Genomic DNA, 21,497 nt, shown 5'->3' with positions numbered 1-21,497 from the left:
AATGTGACCCTTGATCACAAAATTACTAAAGTTTATTTCCGTAGACACGATTGTAAACCAGCGTTTCATGTGCTTAACCCTCAAAATATATTGTTCTGTGAATTCATACTGAGGATCTGAGACTTCTGAGGTCACGATCTCACTGCTCTTGTCCAGTGATTGACTGTCCAAATATTATTATTATTTTTTTTTATTATTATTATAACATCTTTAAAGTTGACATGAAACAGAAGTTGCACTAGTTTTTTCTTCCCTGTTTTGACCAAGGGCAACCGTGTCTCTCACTGAAGAGACTTAAACTGCAGTTCATCGACTGGCCACTAGAGACCGGCTGCAAAAGAGAGTCAATCCCATAGACCCCCATGTTAAAAAGCCCAACTTTACAGCTGAAAAAAACATGTTTACAGTTTGGTACAAAAAGTGGTTTTGGTCTATACAGCTAATGTTGCCCTTCATGACGACTGTGAGAGGGATGAATTTCTTTGCAACTCATCCGTTTAAATTATATTAAGCCTTAAAGTTCTGCATAATTAGGGGCGTGGCCACTTGAGTGACAGGTGGATTGCCACTGATGTCACTACTAGCCGTTTGTCTGCTGTCATGGGTGTCAACCAAATATTCTTCATACAGAGACTACCAGTGACATTTATACAAATTTGGGAGCAACAATGATTGGGACTCTTTGAGCTGATCATGTTTTGCTGAAGTGTGTTTTCTTTAATTGCTAATGCTCTTTTCACACACAGACTGAACACAATGAAGCATTGCTTGGTGATTGGTTGAGCTAAACTGGTATTGTCTAATTGTGTAGTTAAATTTAACAGCTGACAGATATTCAACATAATTCATGTGTGAGACAGTCTAACAGAAGGACGGACAAAACCAGTCAAATATCAACTGAGTTCTGCTCATATTTTATCACCATTCTCTAAACTATAGCGAATAAACTGATAATGAGAGAATCAGTTTTGACTGTAAAAGTGAATCTATCAAACGTGTCTAGCACATATTTCACCCTATAATCTAAACACAGCTTTGCTAAAGATAATCAGCGTTATGATTATTTAGCATTTTCATGACATTAATCACTTTCTGGCATCATTACATCACGGCTTTGACTTTCACAGGCTTCTGCTTGCTCTCTTTAGCTGGTTTCTTCAGTTTCTTCATCTCCTCCTTTTCTTCCTCTCCCTTCTTCTTGACTTTCATCTCTTTTTCTCTCCGCCTCGTCGGCCTCTCTCTGATCTCCTCTTCTTCTCGTCTTCCTCTCGCTCTGCGCTCGGTGAAGCGTGTTCCTCTGCTCTTCAGGAGCCGGAGGTCTGGAAGGGCCCGGTGTCTCAGGCTCCTGGAAACTCGCTCTCGATTCGCTCTCTTGGATTTGCCAGAGCCTTCGTCATCATCATCAATCCACCAGAACAACAGGTCCCATAATGAAGAGTCCGGCTACGAGTATCAATTCAAAGAGGTGAATGATTATTATTTATACACACATATATTGTTCTGTGACCTCTATCTATCCATCCATGCATCTATCTATCTATCTATCTATCTATCTATCTATCTATCTATCTATCTATCTATCTAATATATATGTGTGTGTGTATAATTATTTTATATATATTATAAACACACACATGCATGTATAGATTTAAGAAATATTTGCAGGTACTGTATATATATTTATATATAATTTATATTATATATAAATATAAAAGTTTTATATATAAATAGCACATCTTCTTAAAACTATACATGCATGTGTGTGTGTTTATAATATATACAAAATAATTATACACACATATAGTATGTAAACACAAACTTTTATTTTGGATGCAATTAATCGCGATTAATCGCTTCACAGCCCTAATATATATAAATATAAAAGAACTAAATTAATTACTTTTTTACAACAAAAATGAACCATCACTAACTGTACATTATCCTGCGTATTACACTCAAGCTCGCCAAACATGTATAAATAATGACACATTTTACAAACAAATTGCAAATGTTTTCATCTACATATAATTACCATGAAATATTAAGACTCTGTAGTGTTTTATTAATTTGTAGTCCTAGGCAGGGCTTGGCGAACTAGATCAATTAGAAGCAATTATTCTCCTTTCTGTATTATAGATGCATAAGTGTTAAAATTCATTAGATTGACGAACCGTCATCGCGATTTTGAAATGTTCCGATAACAGTATGACCAGAGAATGTCTAATAAGGGGAGAACTTCCACTCTCAGTGAACTTCCGGCTTCTGAACTGGCTGCAGTTCCACTCTGGCTCCACATGAGGGCGCTCACAGGACGAGTGCAGTTCCACTCTGGCTCCACATGAGGGCGCTCACAGGACGAGTGCAGTTCCACTCTGGCTCCACATGGGGGCGCTCACAGGACGAGTACAGAATGAATGGAGGTCTATGGCGCTATACCCCTCAAAATCCACTTTTCTCAGGATAACATTTTTTGTCTAGTAATTTGAATGTTGTATTCGAAAGGAGATGCAAAGAAATTACACATTGCTGGGTGTTAGATTTTTTAGAGTCACTTATTTGCTTTAAAAAGTCTTTTAAAATGTCAATGACGTCACACACATCGTACGACCAGAGATACTGTTTTACGGCAATCCTTCAGTCACTTTGGTGCTTTCGCGCTCTGCACTTTCTTTTCTCTCGAGGCATCGACAACACAACTGACACAGGCAAACACACAACACAGCTGACACAGGTAAACACACAGCACAGCCGACACAGGTAAACACACAGCACAGCTGACACAGGTAAACACACAACACAGCTGACACAGGCAAACACACAACACAGCTGACACAGGGAAACACAACACAGCTGACACAGGCAAACACACAACACAGCTGACACAGGGAAACACACAACACAGCTGACACAGGCAAACACACAACACAGCTGACACAGGGAAACACACAGCACAGCTGACACAGGTAAACACACAACACAGCTGACACAGGGAAACACACAACACAGCTGACACAGGTAAACACACAGCACAGCTGACACAGGTAAACACACAACACAGCTGACACAGGCAAACACACAACACAGCTGACACAGGGAAACACACAACACAGCTGACACAGGTAAACACACAACACAGCTGACACAGGTAAACACACAACACAGCTGACACAGGGAAACACACAACACAGCTGACACAGGTAAACACACAACACAGCTGACACAGGGAAACACACAACACAGCTGACACAGGTAAACACACAGCACAGCTGACACAGGTAAACACACAACACAGCTGACACAGGTAAACACACAACACAGCTGACACAGGGAAACACAACACAGCTGACACAGGCAAACACACAACACAGCTGACACAGGGAAACACACAACACAGCTGACACAGGTAAACACACAACACAGCTGACACAGGTAAACACACAACACAGCTGACACAGGCAAACACACAACACAGCTGACACAGGCAAACACACAACACAGCTGACACAGGGAAACACACAACACAGCTGACACAGGCAAACACACAACACAGCTGACACAGGGAAACACACAACACAGCTGACACAGGCAAACACACAACACAGCTGACACAGGGAAACACACAACACAGCCGACACAGGTAAACACACAGCACAGCTGACACAGGTAAACACACAACACAGCTGACACAGGCAAACACACAACACAGCTGACACAGGCAAACACACAACACAGCTGACACAGGGAAACACAACACAGCTGACACAGGGAAACACACAACACAGCTGACACAGGGAAACACACAACACAGCTGACACAGGTAAACACACAACACAGCTGACACAGGTAAACACACAACACAGCTGACACAGGCAAACACACAACACAGCTGACACAGGGAAACACACAACACAGCTGACACAGGCAAACACACAACACAGCCGACACAGGGAAACACACAACACAGCTGACACAGGTAAACACACAACACAGCTGACACAGGTAAACACACAACACAGCTGACACAGGCAAACACACAACACAGCTGACACAGGTAAACACAGCTGACACAGGTAAACACACAACACAGCTGACACAGGCAAACACACAACACAGCTGACACAGGCAAACACACAACACAGCTGACACAGGTAAACACACAACACAGCTGACACAGGGAAACACACAACACAGCTGACACAGGGAAACACACAACACAGCTGACACAGGGAAACACACAACACAGCTGACACAGGGAAACACACAGCACAGCCGACACAGGTAAACACACAACACAGCCGACACAGGGAAACACACAACACAGCTGACACAGGCAAACACACAACACAGCTGACACAGGCAAACACACAACACAGCTGACACAGGGAAACACACAACACAGCTGACACAGGTAAACACACAACACAGCTGACACAGGCAAACACACAACACAGCTGACACAGGTAAACACACAACACAGCTGACACAGGTAAACACACAGCACAGCCGACACAGGTAAACACACAACACAGCTGACACAGGGAAACACACAACACAGCTGACACAGGTAAACACACAACACAGCTGACACAGGTAAACACACAGCACAGCCGACACAGGTAAACACACGACACAGCTGACACAGGTAAACACACGACACAGCTGACACAGGGAAACACAACACAGCTGACACAGGTAAACACACAACACAGCTGACACAGGTAAACACACAACACAGCTGACACAGGTAAACACACAACACAGCTGACACAGGTAAACACACAACACAGCTGACACAGGCAAACACACAACACAGCTGACACAGGTAAACACACAACACAGCTGACACAGGTAAACACACAACACAGCTGACACAGGTAAACACACAACACAGCTGACACAGGGAAACACACAACACAGCTGACACAGGGAAACACACAACACAGCTGACACAGGGAAACACACAACACAGCTGACACAGGTAAACACACAACACAGTTGACACAGGGAAACACAACACAGCTGACACAGGGAAACACACGACACAGCCGACACAGGGAAACACACAACACAGCTGACACAGGGAAACACACAACACAGCCGACACAGGTAAACACACAGCACAGCCGACACAGGTAAACACACAACACAGCTGACACAGGTAAACACACAACACAGCCGACACAGGGAAACACACAACACAGCCGACACAGGTAAACACACAACACAGCCGACACAGGTAAACACACAGCACAGCCGACACAGGTAAACACACAACACAGCTGACACAGGGAAACACACAACACAGCTGACACAGGGAAACACACAACACAGCTGACACAGGGAAACACACAACACAGCCGACACAGGTAAACACACAGCACAGCCGACACAGGTAAACACACAACACAGCCGACACAGGGAAACACACAACACAGCTGACACAGGTAAACACACAACACAGCTGACACAGGCAAACACACAACACAGCTGACACAGGTAAACACACAACACAGCTGACACAGGTAAACACACAACACAGCTGACACAGGCAAACACACAACACAGCTGACACAGGTAAACACACAACACAGCTGACACAAGCAAACACACGACACAGCTGACACAAGCAAACACACGACACAGCTGACACAAGCAAACACACAACACAGCTGACACAGGGAAACACACAACACAGCTGACACAAGCAAACACACAACACAGCTGACACAGGCAAACACACAACACAGCTGACACAGGCAAACACACAACACAGCTGACACAGGGAAACACACAACACAGCTGACACAAGGAAACACAACACAGCTGACACAGGTCAACACAACACAGCTGACACAGGCAAACAACACAGCCGACACAGGGAAACACACAACACAGCTGACACAGGGAAACACACAACACAGCTGACACAGGTAAACACACAGCACAGCTGACACAAGCAAACACACAACACAGCTGACACAGGGAAACACACAACACAGCTGACACAAGCAAACACACAACACAGCTGACACAGGGAAACACACAACACAGCTGACACAAGCAAACACACAACACAGCTGACACAGGGAAACACACAACACAGCTGACACAGGCAAACACACAACACAGCTGACACAGGCAAACACACAGCACAGCTGACACAGGGAAACACACAACACAGCTGACACAGGTCAACACAACACAGCTGACACAGGGAAACACACAACACAGCCGACACAGGGAAACACACAACACAGCTGACACAGGTAAACACAACACAGCTGACACAGGTAAACACAACACAGCTGACACAGGTAAACACAACACAGCTGACACAAGCAAACACACGACACAGCTGACACAAGCAAACACACAACACAGCTGACACAGGGAAACACACAACACAGCTGACACAAGCAAACACACAACACAGCTGACACAGGCAAACACACAACACAGCTGACACAGGCAAACACACAACACAGCTGACACAGGGAAACACACAACACAGCTGACACAAGGAAACACAACACAGCTGACACAGGTCAACACAACACAGCTGACACAGGCAAACAACACAGCCGACACAGGGAAACACACAACACAGCTGACACAGGGAAACACACAACACAGCTGACACAGGTAAACACACAGCACAGCTGACACAAGCAAACACACAACACAGCTGACACAGGGAAACACACAACACAGCTGACACAAGCAAACACACAACACAGCTGACACAGGGAAACACACAACACAGCTGACACAAGCAAACACACAACACAGCTGACACAGGGAAACACACAACACAGCTGACACAGGCAAACACACAACACAGCTGACACAGGCAAACACACAGCACAGCTGACACAGGGAAACACACAACACAGCTGACACAGGGAAACACACAACACAGCTGACACAGGCAAACACACAACACAGCCGACACAGGGAAACACACAACACAGCTGACACAGGTAAACACACAACACAGCTGACACAGGTAAACACACAACACAGCTGACACAGGCAAACACACAACACAGCTGACACAGGTAAACACAGCTGACACAGGTAAACACACAACACAGCTGACACAGGCAAACACACAACACAGCTGACACAGGCAAACACACAACACAGCTGACACAGGTAAACACACAACACAGCTGACACAGGGAAACACACAACACAGCTGACACAGGGAAACACACAACACAGCTGACACAGGGAAACACACAACACAGCTGACACAGGGAAACACACAGCACAGCCGACACAGGTAAACACACAACACAGCCGACACAGGGAAACACACAACACAGCTGACACAGGCAAACACACAACACAGCTGACACAGGCAAACACACAACACAGCTGACACAGGGAAACACACAACACAGCTGACACAGGTAAACACACAACACAGCTGACACAGGCAAACACACAACACAGCTGACACAGGTAAACACACAACACAGCTGACACAGGTAAACACACAGCACAGCCGACACAGGTAAACACACAACACAGCTGACACAGGGAAACACACAACACAGCTGACACAGGGAAACACACAACACAGCTGACACAGGTAAACACACAGCACAGCCGACACAGGTAAACACACGACACAGCTGACACAGGTAAACACACGACACAGCTGACACAGGGAAACACAACACAGCTGACACAGGTAAACACACAACACAGCTGACACAGGTAAACACACAACACAGCTGACACAGGTAAACACACAACACAGCTGACACAGGTAAACACACAACACAGCTGACACAGGCAAACACACAACACAGCTGACACAGGTAAACACACAACACAGCTGACACAGGTAAACACACAACACAGCTGACACAGGGAAACACACAACACAGCTGACACAGGGAAACACACAACACAGCTGACACAGGGAAACACACAACACAGCTGACACAGGGAAACACACAACACAGCTGACACAGGTAAACACACAACACAGTTGACACAGGGAAACACAACACAGCTGACACAGGGAAACACACGACACAGCCAACACAGGGAAACACACAACACAGCTGACACAGGGAAACACACAACACAGCCGACACAGGTAAACACACAGCACAGCCGACACAGGTAAACACACAACACAGCTGACACAGGTAAACACACAACACAGCTGACACAGGTAAACACACAACACAGCTGACACAGGCAAACACACAACACAGCTGACACAGGTAAACACACAACACAGCTGACACAAGCAAACACACGACACAGCTGACACAAGCAAACACACGACACAGCTGACACAAGCAAACACACAACACAGCTGACACAGGGAAACACACAACACAGCTGACACAAGCAAACACACAACACAGCTGACACAGGCAAACACACAACACAGCTGACACAGGCAAACACACAACACAGCTGACACAGGGAAACACACAACACAGCTGACACAAGGAAACACAACACAGCTGACACAGGTCAACACAACACAGCTGACACAGGCAAACAACACAGCCGACACAGGGAAACACACAACACAGCTGACACAGGGAAACACACAACACAGCTGACACAGGTAAACACACAGCACAGCTGACACAAGCAAACACACAACACAGCTGACACAGGGAAACACACAACACAGCTGACACAAGCAAACACACAACACAGCTGACACAGGGAAACACACAACACAGCTGACACAAGCAAACACACAACACAGCTGACACAGGGAAACACACAACACAGCTGACACAGGCAAACACACAACACAGCTGACACAGGCAAACACACAGCACAGCTGACACAGGGAAACACACAACACAGCTGACACAGGTCAACACAACACAGCTGACACAGGGAAACACACAACACAGCCGACACAGGGAAACACACAACACAGCTGACACAGGTAAACACAACACAGCTGACACAGGTAAACACAACACAGCTGACACAGGTAAACACAACACAGCTGACACAAGCAAACACACGACACAGCTGACACAAGCAAACACACAACACAGCTGACACAGGGAAACACACAACACAGCTGACACAAGCAAACACACAACACAGCTGACACAGGCAAACACACAACACAGCTGACACAGGCAAACACACAACACAGCTGACACAGGGAAACACACAACACAGCTGACACAAGGAAACACAACACAGCTGACACAGGTCAACACAACACAGCTGACACAGGCAAACAACACAGCCGACACAGGGAAACACACAACACAGCTGACACAGGGAAACACACAACACAGCTGACACAGGTAAACACACAGCACAGCTGACACAAGCAAACACACAACACAGCTGACACAGGGAAACACACAACACAGCTGACACAAGCAAACACACAACACAGCTGACACAGGGAAACACACAACACAGCTGACACAAGCAAACACACAACACAGCTGACACAGGGAAACACACAACACAGCTGACACAGGCAAACACACAACACAGCTGACACAGGCAAACACACAGCACAGCTGACACAGGGAAACACACAACACAGCTGACACAGGTCAACACAACACAGCTGACACAGGGAAACACACAACACAGCCGACACAGGGAAACACACAACACAGCCGACACAGGGAAACACACAGCACAGCTGACACAGGGAAACACAACACAGCTGACACAGGCAAACACACAACACAGCTGACACAGGGAAACACACAACACAGCTGACACAGGCAAACACAACACAGCTGACACAGGTAAACACACAACACAGCTGACACAGGCAAACACACAACACAGCTGACACAGGGAAACACACAACACAGCTGACACAGGCAAACACACAGCACAGCTGACACAGGGAAACACACAACACAGCTGACACAGGCAAACACAACACAGCTGACACAGGCAAACACAACACAGCTGACACAGGTAAACACACAACACAGCTGACACAGGCAAACACACAACACAGCTGACACAGGCAAACACACAACACAGCTGACACAGGCAAACACACAACACAGCTGACACAGGTAAACACACAACACAGCTGACACAGGGAAACACACAACACAGTTGACACAGGGAAACACACAACACAGCTGACACAGGCAAACACACAACACAGCTGACACAAGGAAACACACAACACAGCCGACACAGGTAAACACACAACACAGCTGACACAGGTAAACACACAACACAGCTGACACAGGGAAACACACGACACAGCTGACACAAGGAAACACAACACAGCTGACACAGGGAAACACACGACACAGCCGACACAGGTAAACACACAACACAGCTGACACAGGTAAACACACAACACAGCTGACACAGGTAAACACACAACACAGTTGACACAGGGAAACACAACACAGCTGACACAGGGAAACACACGACACAGCCGACACAGGTAAACACACAACACAGCTGACACAGGTAAACACACAACACAGCTGACACAGGGAAACACACAACACAGCTGACACAGGGAAACACACAACACAGCTGACACAGGGAAACACACAACACAGCTGACACAAGGAAACACAACACAGCTGACACAGGTCAACACAACACAGCTGACACAGGTAAACACACAACACAGCTGACACAGGTAAACACACGACACAGCCGACACAGGTAAACACACAACACAGCTGACACAAGGAAACACAACACAGCTGACACAGGTCAACACAACACAGCCAACACAGGTAAACACACAACACAGCTGACACAGGTAAACACACGACACAGCCGACACAGGGAAACACACGACACAGCCGACACAGGGAAACACACGACACAGCCGACACAGGTAAACACACAACACAGCTGACACAGGTAAACACACAACACAGCCGACACAGGGAAACACACGACACAGCCGACACAGGGAAACACACGACACACAACACAGCTGACACAGGTAAACACACGTGCTAGAAGAGTTTTTGTTTTGTTGTTTTAAAAGACCATCAAGCGGTATCGCTGGTCGTAATCAGTCCTTCACTGACCAATCAGCGTTCATTAGCAGAATGCTAGCGTGTTATGGGCAACAACAACTCAACCTGTAAGAAATCGAAAGGACATAAGTACTCGTTCATTCAACTTTCGACCTATAACCCATGTTGAACTTGCAAAACCTACAATCAAATCTGAGATTTCTCAACGGCAATCGAGTAAAAGAGACAAATTTAGCCGTCTAGCTCCATAGACTCCCATTCATTCTGCACTCATGGGCGATCGCCCCCAGTGGAGCTCTGGTGGAACTACAACCAAAATTCAGTACAATAGGACTAAATAGGGAGTGGCCAGGCTCTCCGTAGACGGGCTCTGACTTTACACAGAAAATGAGACACTTTATTATCCAAGCCTGCATCTTTATACCTTTATATGCCTTGTGTTTTTTTGTTCTCACCTCATGTGGTGTTATTTTCCCTCTTTTAATCAGATTGTGTCTCTCATTTACTGCCGTGAGCTCTTCATCCTTACGGCCTCTGACTGCCTCTGTGAGGAGAAAACACCTGTCAATCATCAATCAGTCAAAACTTTTATTACAGACTCAGGGTCCAATTTTTAAAACACACCCAACATATAACAAAAAAAAATAAAAAATACAAAATTCATGATCAGATTTGATGTTTCCACATTAGTAGCCTACACTTGCCGTGTATTCTTTTTATTATTATTTTTTTATAATTTACTTATTTAAAATACTTAACTTAGACATTAAGACAAGCATGTAACATTAACAACTATAACAAGACATCCAAAAAGATAACTAGAAATAAATTAGGTTTACAATTCATAAAAAAGAAAAGAAAAAGTGATACTACTATTGATTTAAATGGAAATGAAGAAAATAAACAAATAAATCATACAGCATGAAGACAGCATAGGCCTATACAATTTCAAAATTCAAGAAGCTTCAACTTTTTGGCGAATAAGATTGTATCTCAAATTTTTTTGTTATCAATACATTGGAGAAACTCAAAATACAAATGAAAATCAGCCATGAAGACCTTCAGACAAGGTTTAGAATTATTTATTTTACTTTTATGAATATGAAATTTACCACATTAAGATCACTTGCCGTGTATTCTCTGTAACCCGGAGGTCAGCAGGAGGATGGTTAGGGCCACGATCAAACACCGGTTCAGCGTCACTCCTTCCCACGGCGTCTCGATCTGGGTCAGGTTCTGGATGGACAGAGCTTTGCGTAACGATGCTGGACAGAACAATAGAGACGCGATCATACACAGATACAGGTACATTCTAATCTAAACCTAATTAAAGTTCATATGAGCTAATATTATGGAACTCCTTAAATATGAGACATTTAATTTCTTTTTCAGGCAAAACTACTCCATCCCCCGAGAAACTCTGCGTTCGCAAAATACGTTCCCCTGATTAACTTTGCGTTATATTTAAATGATTTTTCGCAAAACTATTCCATCCCTCGATAAACTTTTGCGTTATATTTAAATGATTTTTTCGCAAAACTATTCCATCCCTCGATAAACTTTTGCGTTATATTTAAATGATTTTTTCGAAAAACTATTCCATCCCTCGATAAACTTTGCATTATATTTAAATGATTTTTCGCAAAACTATTCCGTCCCTCGATAAACTTTGCGTTATATTTCAATGATTTTTATCGCAAAACTATTCCATCCGTAGATAAACTTTGCGTTTATTTCAATAATTTTTTCGCAGAACTATTCCGTCCCTCGATAAACTTTGCGTTATATTTAAATGATTTTTTCGCAAAACTATTCCATCCCTCGATAAACTTTGCGTTATATTTCAATGATTTTTATCGCAAATCTATTCCGTCCCTCGAAAAACTTTGCGTTATATTTAAATGCTTTTTTCGCAAAACTATTCCGTCCCTCAATAAACTTTGCATTATATTTAAATTATTTTTATCGCAAAACTATTCCGTCCCTCGATAAACTGTTCGTTATATTTCAAAGATTTTTTCGCAAAACTATTCCGTACCTCGATAAACTTTGCGTTATATTTCAATGATTTTTTTGCAAAAATATTCCATCCCTCGATAAACTTTGCGTTATATTTCAATGATTTTTTCGCAAAACAATTCCGTCCCTCGATAAACTTTGCGTTATATTTCAGTGATTTTGTATCGCAAAACTATTCCGTCCCTCGATAAACTTTGCATTATATTTCAATGATTTTTTCACAAAACTATTCCGTCCCTCGATAAACTTTGCGTTATAAAATGTTTTTTTTTCGCAAAACTATTCCGGCCCTCGATAAACTTTGCGTTATATTTCAATGATTTTTATCGCAAAACTATTCCGTCCCTCGATAAACTTTGCATTATATTTCAATGATTTTTATCACAAAACTATTCTGTCCCTCGATAAACTTTGCATTATATTTCAATGATTTTTATCGCAAAACTATTCCGGCCCTCGATAAACTTTGCGTTATATTTCAATGATTTTTATCACAAAACTATTCCGTCCCTCGATAAACTTTGTATTATATTTTAATGATTTTTTTCGCAAAACTATTCCGGCCCTCGATAAACTTTGCATTATATTTCAATGATTTTTATCACAAAACTATTCCGTCCCTCGATAAACTTTGCATTATATTTCAATGATTTTTTTCGCAAAACTATTCCGGCCCTCGATAAACTTTGCATTATATTTCAATGATTTTTTTCGCAAAACTATTCCGGCCCTCGATAAACTTTGCGTTATATTTCAATGATTTTTTTCGCAAAACTATTCCGGCCCTCGATAAACTTTGCATTATATTTCAATGATTTTTATCGCAAAACTATTCCGTCCCTCGATAAACTTTGCATTATATTTCAATGATTTTTATCGCAAAACTATTCCGTCCCTCGATAAACTTTGCATTATATTTCAATGATTTTTATCACAAAACTATTCCGTCCCTCGATAAACTTTGCATTATATTTCAATGATTTTTATCGCAAAACTATTCCGTCCCTCGATAAACTTTGCATTATATTTCAATGATTTTTATCACAAAACTATTCCGGCCCTCGATAAACTTTGCATTATATTTCAATGATTTTTATCACAAAACTATTCCGTCCCTCGATAAACTTTGCATTATATTTCAATGATTTTTATCGCAAAACTATTCCGTCCCTCTATAAACTTTGCGTTATATTTCAATGATTTTTATCGTAAAACTATTCCGTCCCTCGATAAACTTTGCGTTATATTTCAATGATGTTTATGGCAAAACTATTCGTCCCCGTCCTCGAGAAACTTTGCGTTCGCTCGCAAAATATTTTCCCAAAATATTGACGTTCCCCAGATAAACTTTGCATTATATTTCAATATTTTTTTTCCACAAAACTATTCTGTCCCCAGAGAAACTGTGTTCGCTCACAAAATATTTACATTTCCCTGATAAACTAGAACTTGATGGACTAGAACTAAACACCACAGAAGCCAAGAAGAGAGTATAAGTGCAAACGAGCATGAATTAGTGTTTTGCAGGGGATCCGGGTGACATACTGGCGCCAGAGACCGGATGTTCCCGAGGAATCATCTTCGGGACTTGCTGGACGATTGGAGCCTCCTGTAGGAAAACAGAAGGTTTATTAATGTAACTGTACACGTCTGTGTTAAAGGTCATGTTCAGATGTGTTGGCTTTAAACAGGCCATGAATGTGTGACTGTGATCTCCAGCTGTCATGTGATATCAGACTCACCTCTCGCAGCCTCCTCTGAGCGTACATCTCTATAAACAACAACAGATCACACTGACATGACTATCTTACTGTAGAATAAATACACTGCAGAAATTTACTCAGTGAGACATTAATACATTTAAAGAGGACCTATTACACCCTTTTACGAAGTCGTGATTGTGTTTTCAGGCTCTACTAGAACAGGTTTTCCTGCTGTAATGTTGATTATTCTCCTCATATTCTCCATTGTTGCGGCTCCTCTCTTCCCAGTCTGTCAGTAACGCTCTGTTTACTTCCTGTCTCTATGAAGCCCCTCCTCCTGAAAAGCACACTGTGCTCTGATTGGTCGGCTGGAGCAGTGTGTTGTGATTGGTCGAGCGCTTCAAGTGTGTTTGGGAAATGCCCCGCCCCTTTCCATAACCGCCAGTTTAACACACTACTAACTAACTCAACCAGGACCCGCCCATTTATTCTGCATATGAATTATTATAATGAGGAATATTGTGACGTGTTCGTTCCCGGAAGAAACTCAAGACTACAATGGAGGCGTTTCAGGAGTTCAGAAACACTGACTCTGATATAGAGAATTAGGGTACATTTAAATGACAATTATGTACTAAAAGCAGGAAATTATTTTATTTTTTTTGTACAGACGTCAAAGTTGTCAAAATGCAACAAAAAAAGCTGTATTCTGCTGTTAGGCCAGTAGATGGCGATGTCACTGTGTGCTCTTGTAGACTGAACATGTGACACGCATGCGCATGATGTCACTGTTTTCACAAATTTGTGTTTTGTAGTTTACATGGAGACGATATTGCTTTCAAGAACTTGCACTTTGAAACCCGTTTTCAAAAGTTTGCGTTTTCAGGCCCTCAAAACGCTGTTGTCGCGTAAATAAACGACCAAAACACATAAAAAAAATATTTTTTAGTTAAAAATGGAAAAAAGCACTCTTTAACAAACAATGCACAATACAATACTATAAATTATTTCAGAATAAATTTACCTTTATAATTTACAGTAAAAATCGATTTGCATCAAGAGAGTGCATGCACTTTTACAGTAAAATAGTTTTTGAGGAGCAAGTCACATTATAGGCTGTATCTTTAGAGAGGGCTGTTGGACGGTGTCGTGTGTCTCGTGTCTGCCAAGGTTATTGTGTTGTATTATTAGACTCGCTGTTCACTTTAACACCACAAATAGTGTTGATGCCCTGATCTTAATTTAGAACGAACACTTTGCTTCCAAGACATCTTGATTCCTGAGCATTTATATTAATGTTTGAACCAGAAACATGAATGTACGAATCACTGTTTGCAATGCATTTGCTCAGCGAGATCATTTGAGCTCGTTTATTTTGTACCTGCTCTGCTTCCGGTTCGCGCTTGTCTGATGGGTTTCGGAGGAGGAACGTCTTGCACTGGTTTTCCAAGCTCTTCCTCAAATGTCTCGAAGCTTTCATCCATAACTCACCTGATAGAGAGAGGAAAGGCACATTAACTTAAACTCCAGATGTGCGATGAAACATCTCAAACTGCTGAGGTAAATATTACTGGATTCACGGAATGAAATAAATATTTGATCCTTTCAGAGCTTCAATACAGAGACCCTGTGAAATCACAAAATCTAGATTTTCAGATTTGTGTAAAAATGTATATATATATATATTAAAAGCAGCTTTACAGGAACTCATGATGATAATGTTTGATATCTTCAAGCCTTATAGTCACGTTTATCAGATTAGAGCTGGACGATAATATAATGTACAATACTTTTTGCAACAATATAAACAATCAAGCAGTTTAGATTTGCTATATATCGCCCTATATGTGAGTCTACTGTAAATATGAGGATAAAGTTGGACAAACTTATATATGCAAATTCACATAAAGAGCAATAAAACACAAACACCATAAAAAAAGAGAAAGATACATTGAATTTCTATGTTAATTAATGCAACAGTGTATTTCCGTATTTAAGTTTCATGCATTGTGAAAAGATATCCGGGGTTTCCAGTGTCATAGAAAATTTGAAAGATTTAAATAAAAAAATTGTGATTTACAAAACTATTTTATAAATTAGGCTATGCTCTAAAATATTTAATTTTATATATATAAGTATAATTAAATAATATTGTCTTGTGAGACTAATATATTCCTATAAAATATTTTTTTGAATAATCCAGAAACTGGAAAAGTGTATTAAGGAGCAATTTATTAATTTATTATTTATAATTAACATGTCAAAAAACACTGTAAATCTGGTATACACTTTTGAATAAGGTCCTATTAGTTAACACATTAACATTGACCAACAATGAGCAATACATCTGTTAGTGTTTATTAATCTTTAATGTTAATAAATACATGGTTAGTTCATGTTAGCTCTGGTCCGTTACAATAATATTAACAGATGCAACTTTTGTTTTTAATGATGTATCAGTAAATGTAGACATTAACTAAATGCTTTAGAAGTATTTTTCAATGTTAGTTCTTATTGTAAAGCTTTATTTCTATCGCTCTTTATACAATACAGACTGATTCAAAGCAATAAACAGGAGAATAATGATCAATGATGCAAACAGAGTAAAACAGCTCTAAAAAATGACAATAGTGTAATTATTCAGATCAGTTCAGCTTTCTAATCATTATGCAAATATTTCTTATACAACATCAGTCCTAAAATAACTTCATTGTCCCTTCTGTTAAAACAGTGTAGTGTAAGTTAATAACTAATGATCTTCGCAACGGAAGTGAATCAATCAAAACTAACTTTATCTGGACACTAACTTTATTCTAGATCTGCTGTAAAGCCTAAACAATCTCTGTTACTGTAATCTCCTATTATCACTGTAAAGCTGCTGTGAAACATCTATATTGTTAAAGCGCTGTATGAAGGTGACTTGACTTCAACAAGTTTCAATTCAGTTCAACATCAAACATGCAAATGTTTCTCACACAACATCAGTCCTAAAATAACTCATTGGACTTCACCTTTGACCCCTGTAACTTAGGCTTACCTGTGTGAAGGTGAGCAGGAGACCCGAGGAGGAGCAGTCGGAGTATGAGAGCGCTGATCCACGGGTAGGACACACACACACACACACACACACACACACGTATGACAGACATGCACAGGTGCAGCAGGATGAAAAAACAAAGCGTGCCATTACAGGACACTGATAATTCCCTGGGATGAAATGTGATTTATTTATGATGCCTTGTCAGGAGTCTTTGCATTACAGCGGCATCTGAAATATTCATCACAGAAGGCTAAACACTGTAACTATAACCTTACACCCTTTTAGAAAGTCTTGATGTTGTTTCAGGCTCTACTAGAACAGGTTTTCCTGCTGTAATGTTGATTATTCTCCTCATATTCTCCATTGTTGCGGCTCCTCTCTTCCCAGTCTGTCAGTAACGCTCTGTGTACTTCCTGTCTCTATGAAGCCCCTCCTTCTGAAAAGCACACTGTGCTCTGATTGGTCGGCTGGAGCAGTGTGTTGTGATTGGTCGAGCGCTTCAAGTGTGTTTGGGAAATGTCCCACCCCTTTCCATAACCACCAGTTTAACACACTACTAACTAACTCAACCAGGCCCCGCCCCTTTATTCTGCGCATTAATTATTATAATGAGGAATATTGTGACGTGTTCGTTCCCGGAAGAAACTCAAGACTACAGTGGAGGCGTTTCAGGAGTTCAGGAACACTGACACTGATATAGAGAATTAGGGTACGTTTACACGACAATTATGTACTAAAAGCAGGAACATTTTTATATAAAAAAAAAGAAATTGTGTACAGTCGACAAAGTTTTTAAAATGACACGGATTTGCAAAAATAATTAAAATCTCTGTATTCTGCTGTTAGGCCAGTAGATGGCGATGTCACTTTGTGCTCTTATAGACTAAACATGTGATACACATGCACGTGATGTCACCATCTTCACAAATTTGTGTTTTGTAGTTTACACGGAGATGATAATGATATCGCTTTCAAAAACTTGCACTTTGAAACCCGTTTTCAAAAGTTTGCGTTTTCAGGCCCTCAAAACGCTGTTGTCATGTAAATGAACGGCCAAAATGAATAAAAAGTTTTCTGTTTTTAGTTTAAAATGTTGTTGTGTAAACGGCGGCCCCTTATATATATATAGAAAATGATATAGAAAACTAATAAAAACTATATAATTTAATAAAAAAAATTTAAATGACAAAAACACAACAAAATTACTAGGACTTTCACTAAACTGAAAATTGAGAGCATTTAAAAAAAATTAAAACTGATTCAAAATATGAATAGTGTCTCAGTGATACTAAAACAACACCGAGCTGCTGTGAAGTATACTATCAATGAGTTTGGTCAGTTATGTGACGTTTCCTGGTGTTCCTGGTTTGTGAATGAAATGAAAAGCAACTTCCTTGTATAAATGAACTGTCAATCTCACACTGAGCAATGACTTTAACTCATAATCCGTTTATGCATGAAGAGAAAAGGTAGAACAAATCAAACCAGACACTTTATGAATGTTTGTAACATTTATTTGTATTTGTATAATGCATCAGTTGCGTAATTGTGATGCTATAAGGGATATAAATAGACATTGTCACCATTTACTCATCCCTCAAGTTGTTCCAAACTTCTGCTGAACACAAAAGAAGATATTTTGAAGAATGTTGGTAACCAAACAGTTAATGGACCCCATTGACTTCTATTGTATGGAAGAAGAAAAAATGCTATGGAAGTCAATGGGGTCCAATCAAGTGACATTCTTCAAAATATCTTCTTTTGTGTTCAGCAGGAGTTTGGAGCAACTTGAGGTTGAGGAAATGATGGCGAAGTTCACCCAAACATGAACAATCTCTTTAATCTGTGTTTAATATCAAGAGAGTCGTCCACTAGAGGGCGCTGTAAGTCCATAAACTCAGTTAAATCTACAGATCAACAAACCTGACCTGAATTTGACTGTTCTGCAGCAACAGAAAATGATACTAAAATATAAGCGAGCATGAGCTGAATACCAATGTTTGTGTGTATTAACACATCACAGGAGTGTTTTGTTTTGGTGGGAATAGTGAAATTCTCTGTGCTTCTTCCATGTCTGATGTTACAGGTCTTTGTAGAGGCGATAGTTGCATTAACCTTCATGGCTGATTTCACTGCGACTCAGAGGCGAGACAGATGCGTTCACAGTCTGCTCTCGTTAAGCGTTGTGTTAAGAGGGCGAGACAGTATTTGAGGTTTTGCAGAAGTGGAAATGGCGTCTCTGCGTGACCTTTCCCGGCACAGAACGAGTCCTCGCTGTCAGTGACGGGCTTTCACTGTCTGAGCTTGTTCATTCTCTCTGCATTCAAACGGGTTTATGTCGCAGGAAAACCTTCTTTGCAAGAACAGTGAACGTTCTTGTTGCCATTTCTCAGATATTTCTCATCCGAACAGCGTTTGTTCAGTAACTCCAGCTGATCTGATCCTGAAACATTAGATTATCACACCGCATAAATATAGATCAACAATAAAAAAAAAACAATAAAAAAAAAAAATATATATTTTTTTTAACCCAACCCGTTGGGTTACACATACTGTTGGGTTACATGTTGGGTTATTTTTTCCAAAAATGTTTGGTCATTTTTTTTATTTTTATCTTTGGGTTATTTATAGTAATAACCCGGCTATTGGGTTAAATACGGTTTGAATGCACTGGGTTAAAATAACCCACAGTTGGGAAGGTGCTATAACAGCCCATAGTTGGGTTACTCGTTGGGTTATTTTTAACCCAACATTATTAAGTGAGTAAGCAAGCATCTGACAAATCCATACGTAAACACACAGTACATATAGGGCTTCTTTTTTCATGCTTCTCCGGATAGGTTTATTTTTTGAAAAGTAATTTATGAACTTCTGACTTAAAACCTGATAGTTTCTGAGGTCTTGACTTTCTAAACTAGTTCTAAAGTTGTAAACTGGATTGAACAGCTTAATTGATCGTATCACTGATATTCTCAAAGCTCTGTTAAATACACACAAATTCAGATTGTTCTATGTTTTTCTTCTGCTCACCACAGTTGCACTTATCTGATCAAAAATACAGTAAAATTGTGCAATATTATTCTAATGTAAATCAGCTGTTTTCTATGTGAATATATAGTAAAGTGTAATTTATTAACTCAGGAGGAAGCTTGTGTAGTTCCTACCAGCCATTTGTTGAAAAATGATTTCTTTAAAAGTAAAATCTCCCTTTTCTTTGAACTTTGAGTGTTGTAACTTTGCAGATGTTGTTCATGCTCAAACAGCAACATTACACACTAACTAAAGTTAGAAAAGTCAAATCATAATCAACCCCACGTTAAAGTCTCGACGCTAAAACACTGTCCTGAAGCACGAGCACATGACCTTGATTCGTGAAGGTGTCTGAGGTCTTTCTGAGCTGTTCAGTGAAGGGTAAGAAAGTGGGCTAATATCACCCTGGGCTTCTACATGCTCTCAATACACAAACTACAGCAGGTCTTTATTCACTGTGAGGAATGACACTGTTTTCTGTTCATCACAGAGGACACGAGCCGAGCGCTCAATAAACCAGACCTCGTCCCAGGACACAAGACTGCACAGATGGGTCGAAACGCTGTGATCTTTGGCAAGGACAAGGAACCGGTTTGGAGCGAAGCTATGAGACACATGATGTTCTTTCTCCATAAACATAGTTCACTTCCAAATTAAAATATCTTGATAATTTACTCTCCCTCATGTCATCTTCATGTCTTTCTTTCT

At 41.2% G+C, this 21,497-nt stretch overlaps 1 protein-coding gene and 1 long non-coding RNA gene across 2 annotated transcripts; one reads left to right on the top strand and one right to left on the bottom strand.

The window, feature by feature from the left end:
• Window positions 1-268: 268 nt before the first annotated feature.
• LOC307161765 (uncharacterized protein) lies at window positions 269-17,789 on the bottom strand. The gene is made up of 7 exons (XM_079876708.1): window positions 17,757-17,789; window positions 16,101-16,210; window positions 14,759-14,787; window positions 14,562-14,625; window positions 12,128-12,262; window positions 11,453-11,541; window positions 269-1,443 (listed from the first exon to the last, which is right to left on the bottom strand). The coding sequence occupies exons 2-7, from the start codon at window positions 16,201-16,203 to the stop codon at window positions 1,102-1,104; spliced, it is 762 nt and encodes a 253-aa protein (XP_079732834.1). The 5' UTR covers window positions 16,204-16,210; window positions 17,757-17,789; the 3' UTR covers window positions 269-1,101.
• On the top strand, window positions 16,135-21,468 carry LOC307161766. The gene is made up of 3 exons (XR_013821801.1): window positions 16,135-16,279; window positions 17,751-17,820; window positions 21,280-21,468. It is a non-coding gene; the product is annotated as an uncharacterized lncRNA (long non-coding RNA).
• Window positions 21,469-21,497: the final 29 nt, after the last annotated feature.

This window comes from Squalius cephalus (assembly GCF_949319135.1).
Source record: "Squalius cephalus genome assembly, chromosome: 7".
In the NCBI taxonomy this organism is placed as follows: Eukaryota; Metazoa; Chordata; class Actinopteri; order Cypriniformes; family Leuciscidae; genus Squalius; species Squalius cephalus.
Note: the sequence above shows the minus strand (reverse complement) of the source record. Positions and strands in the feature narration are given on the sequence as shown.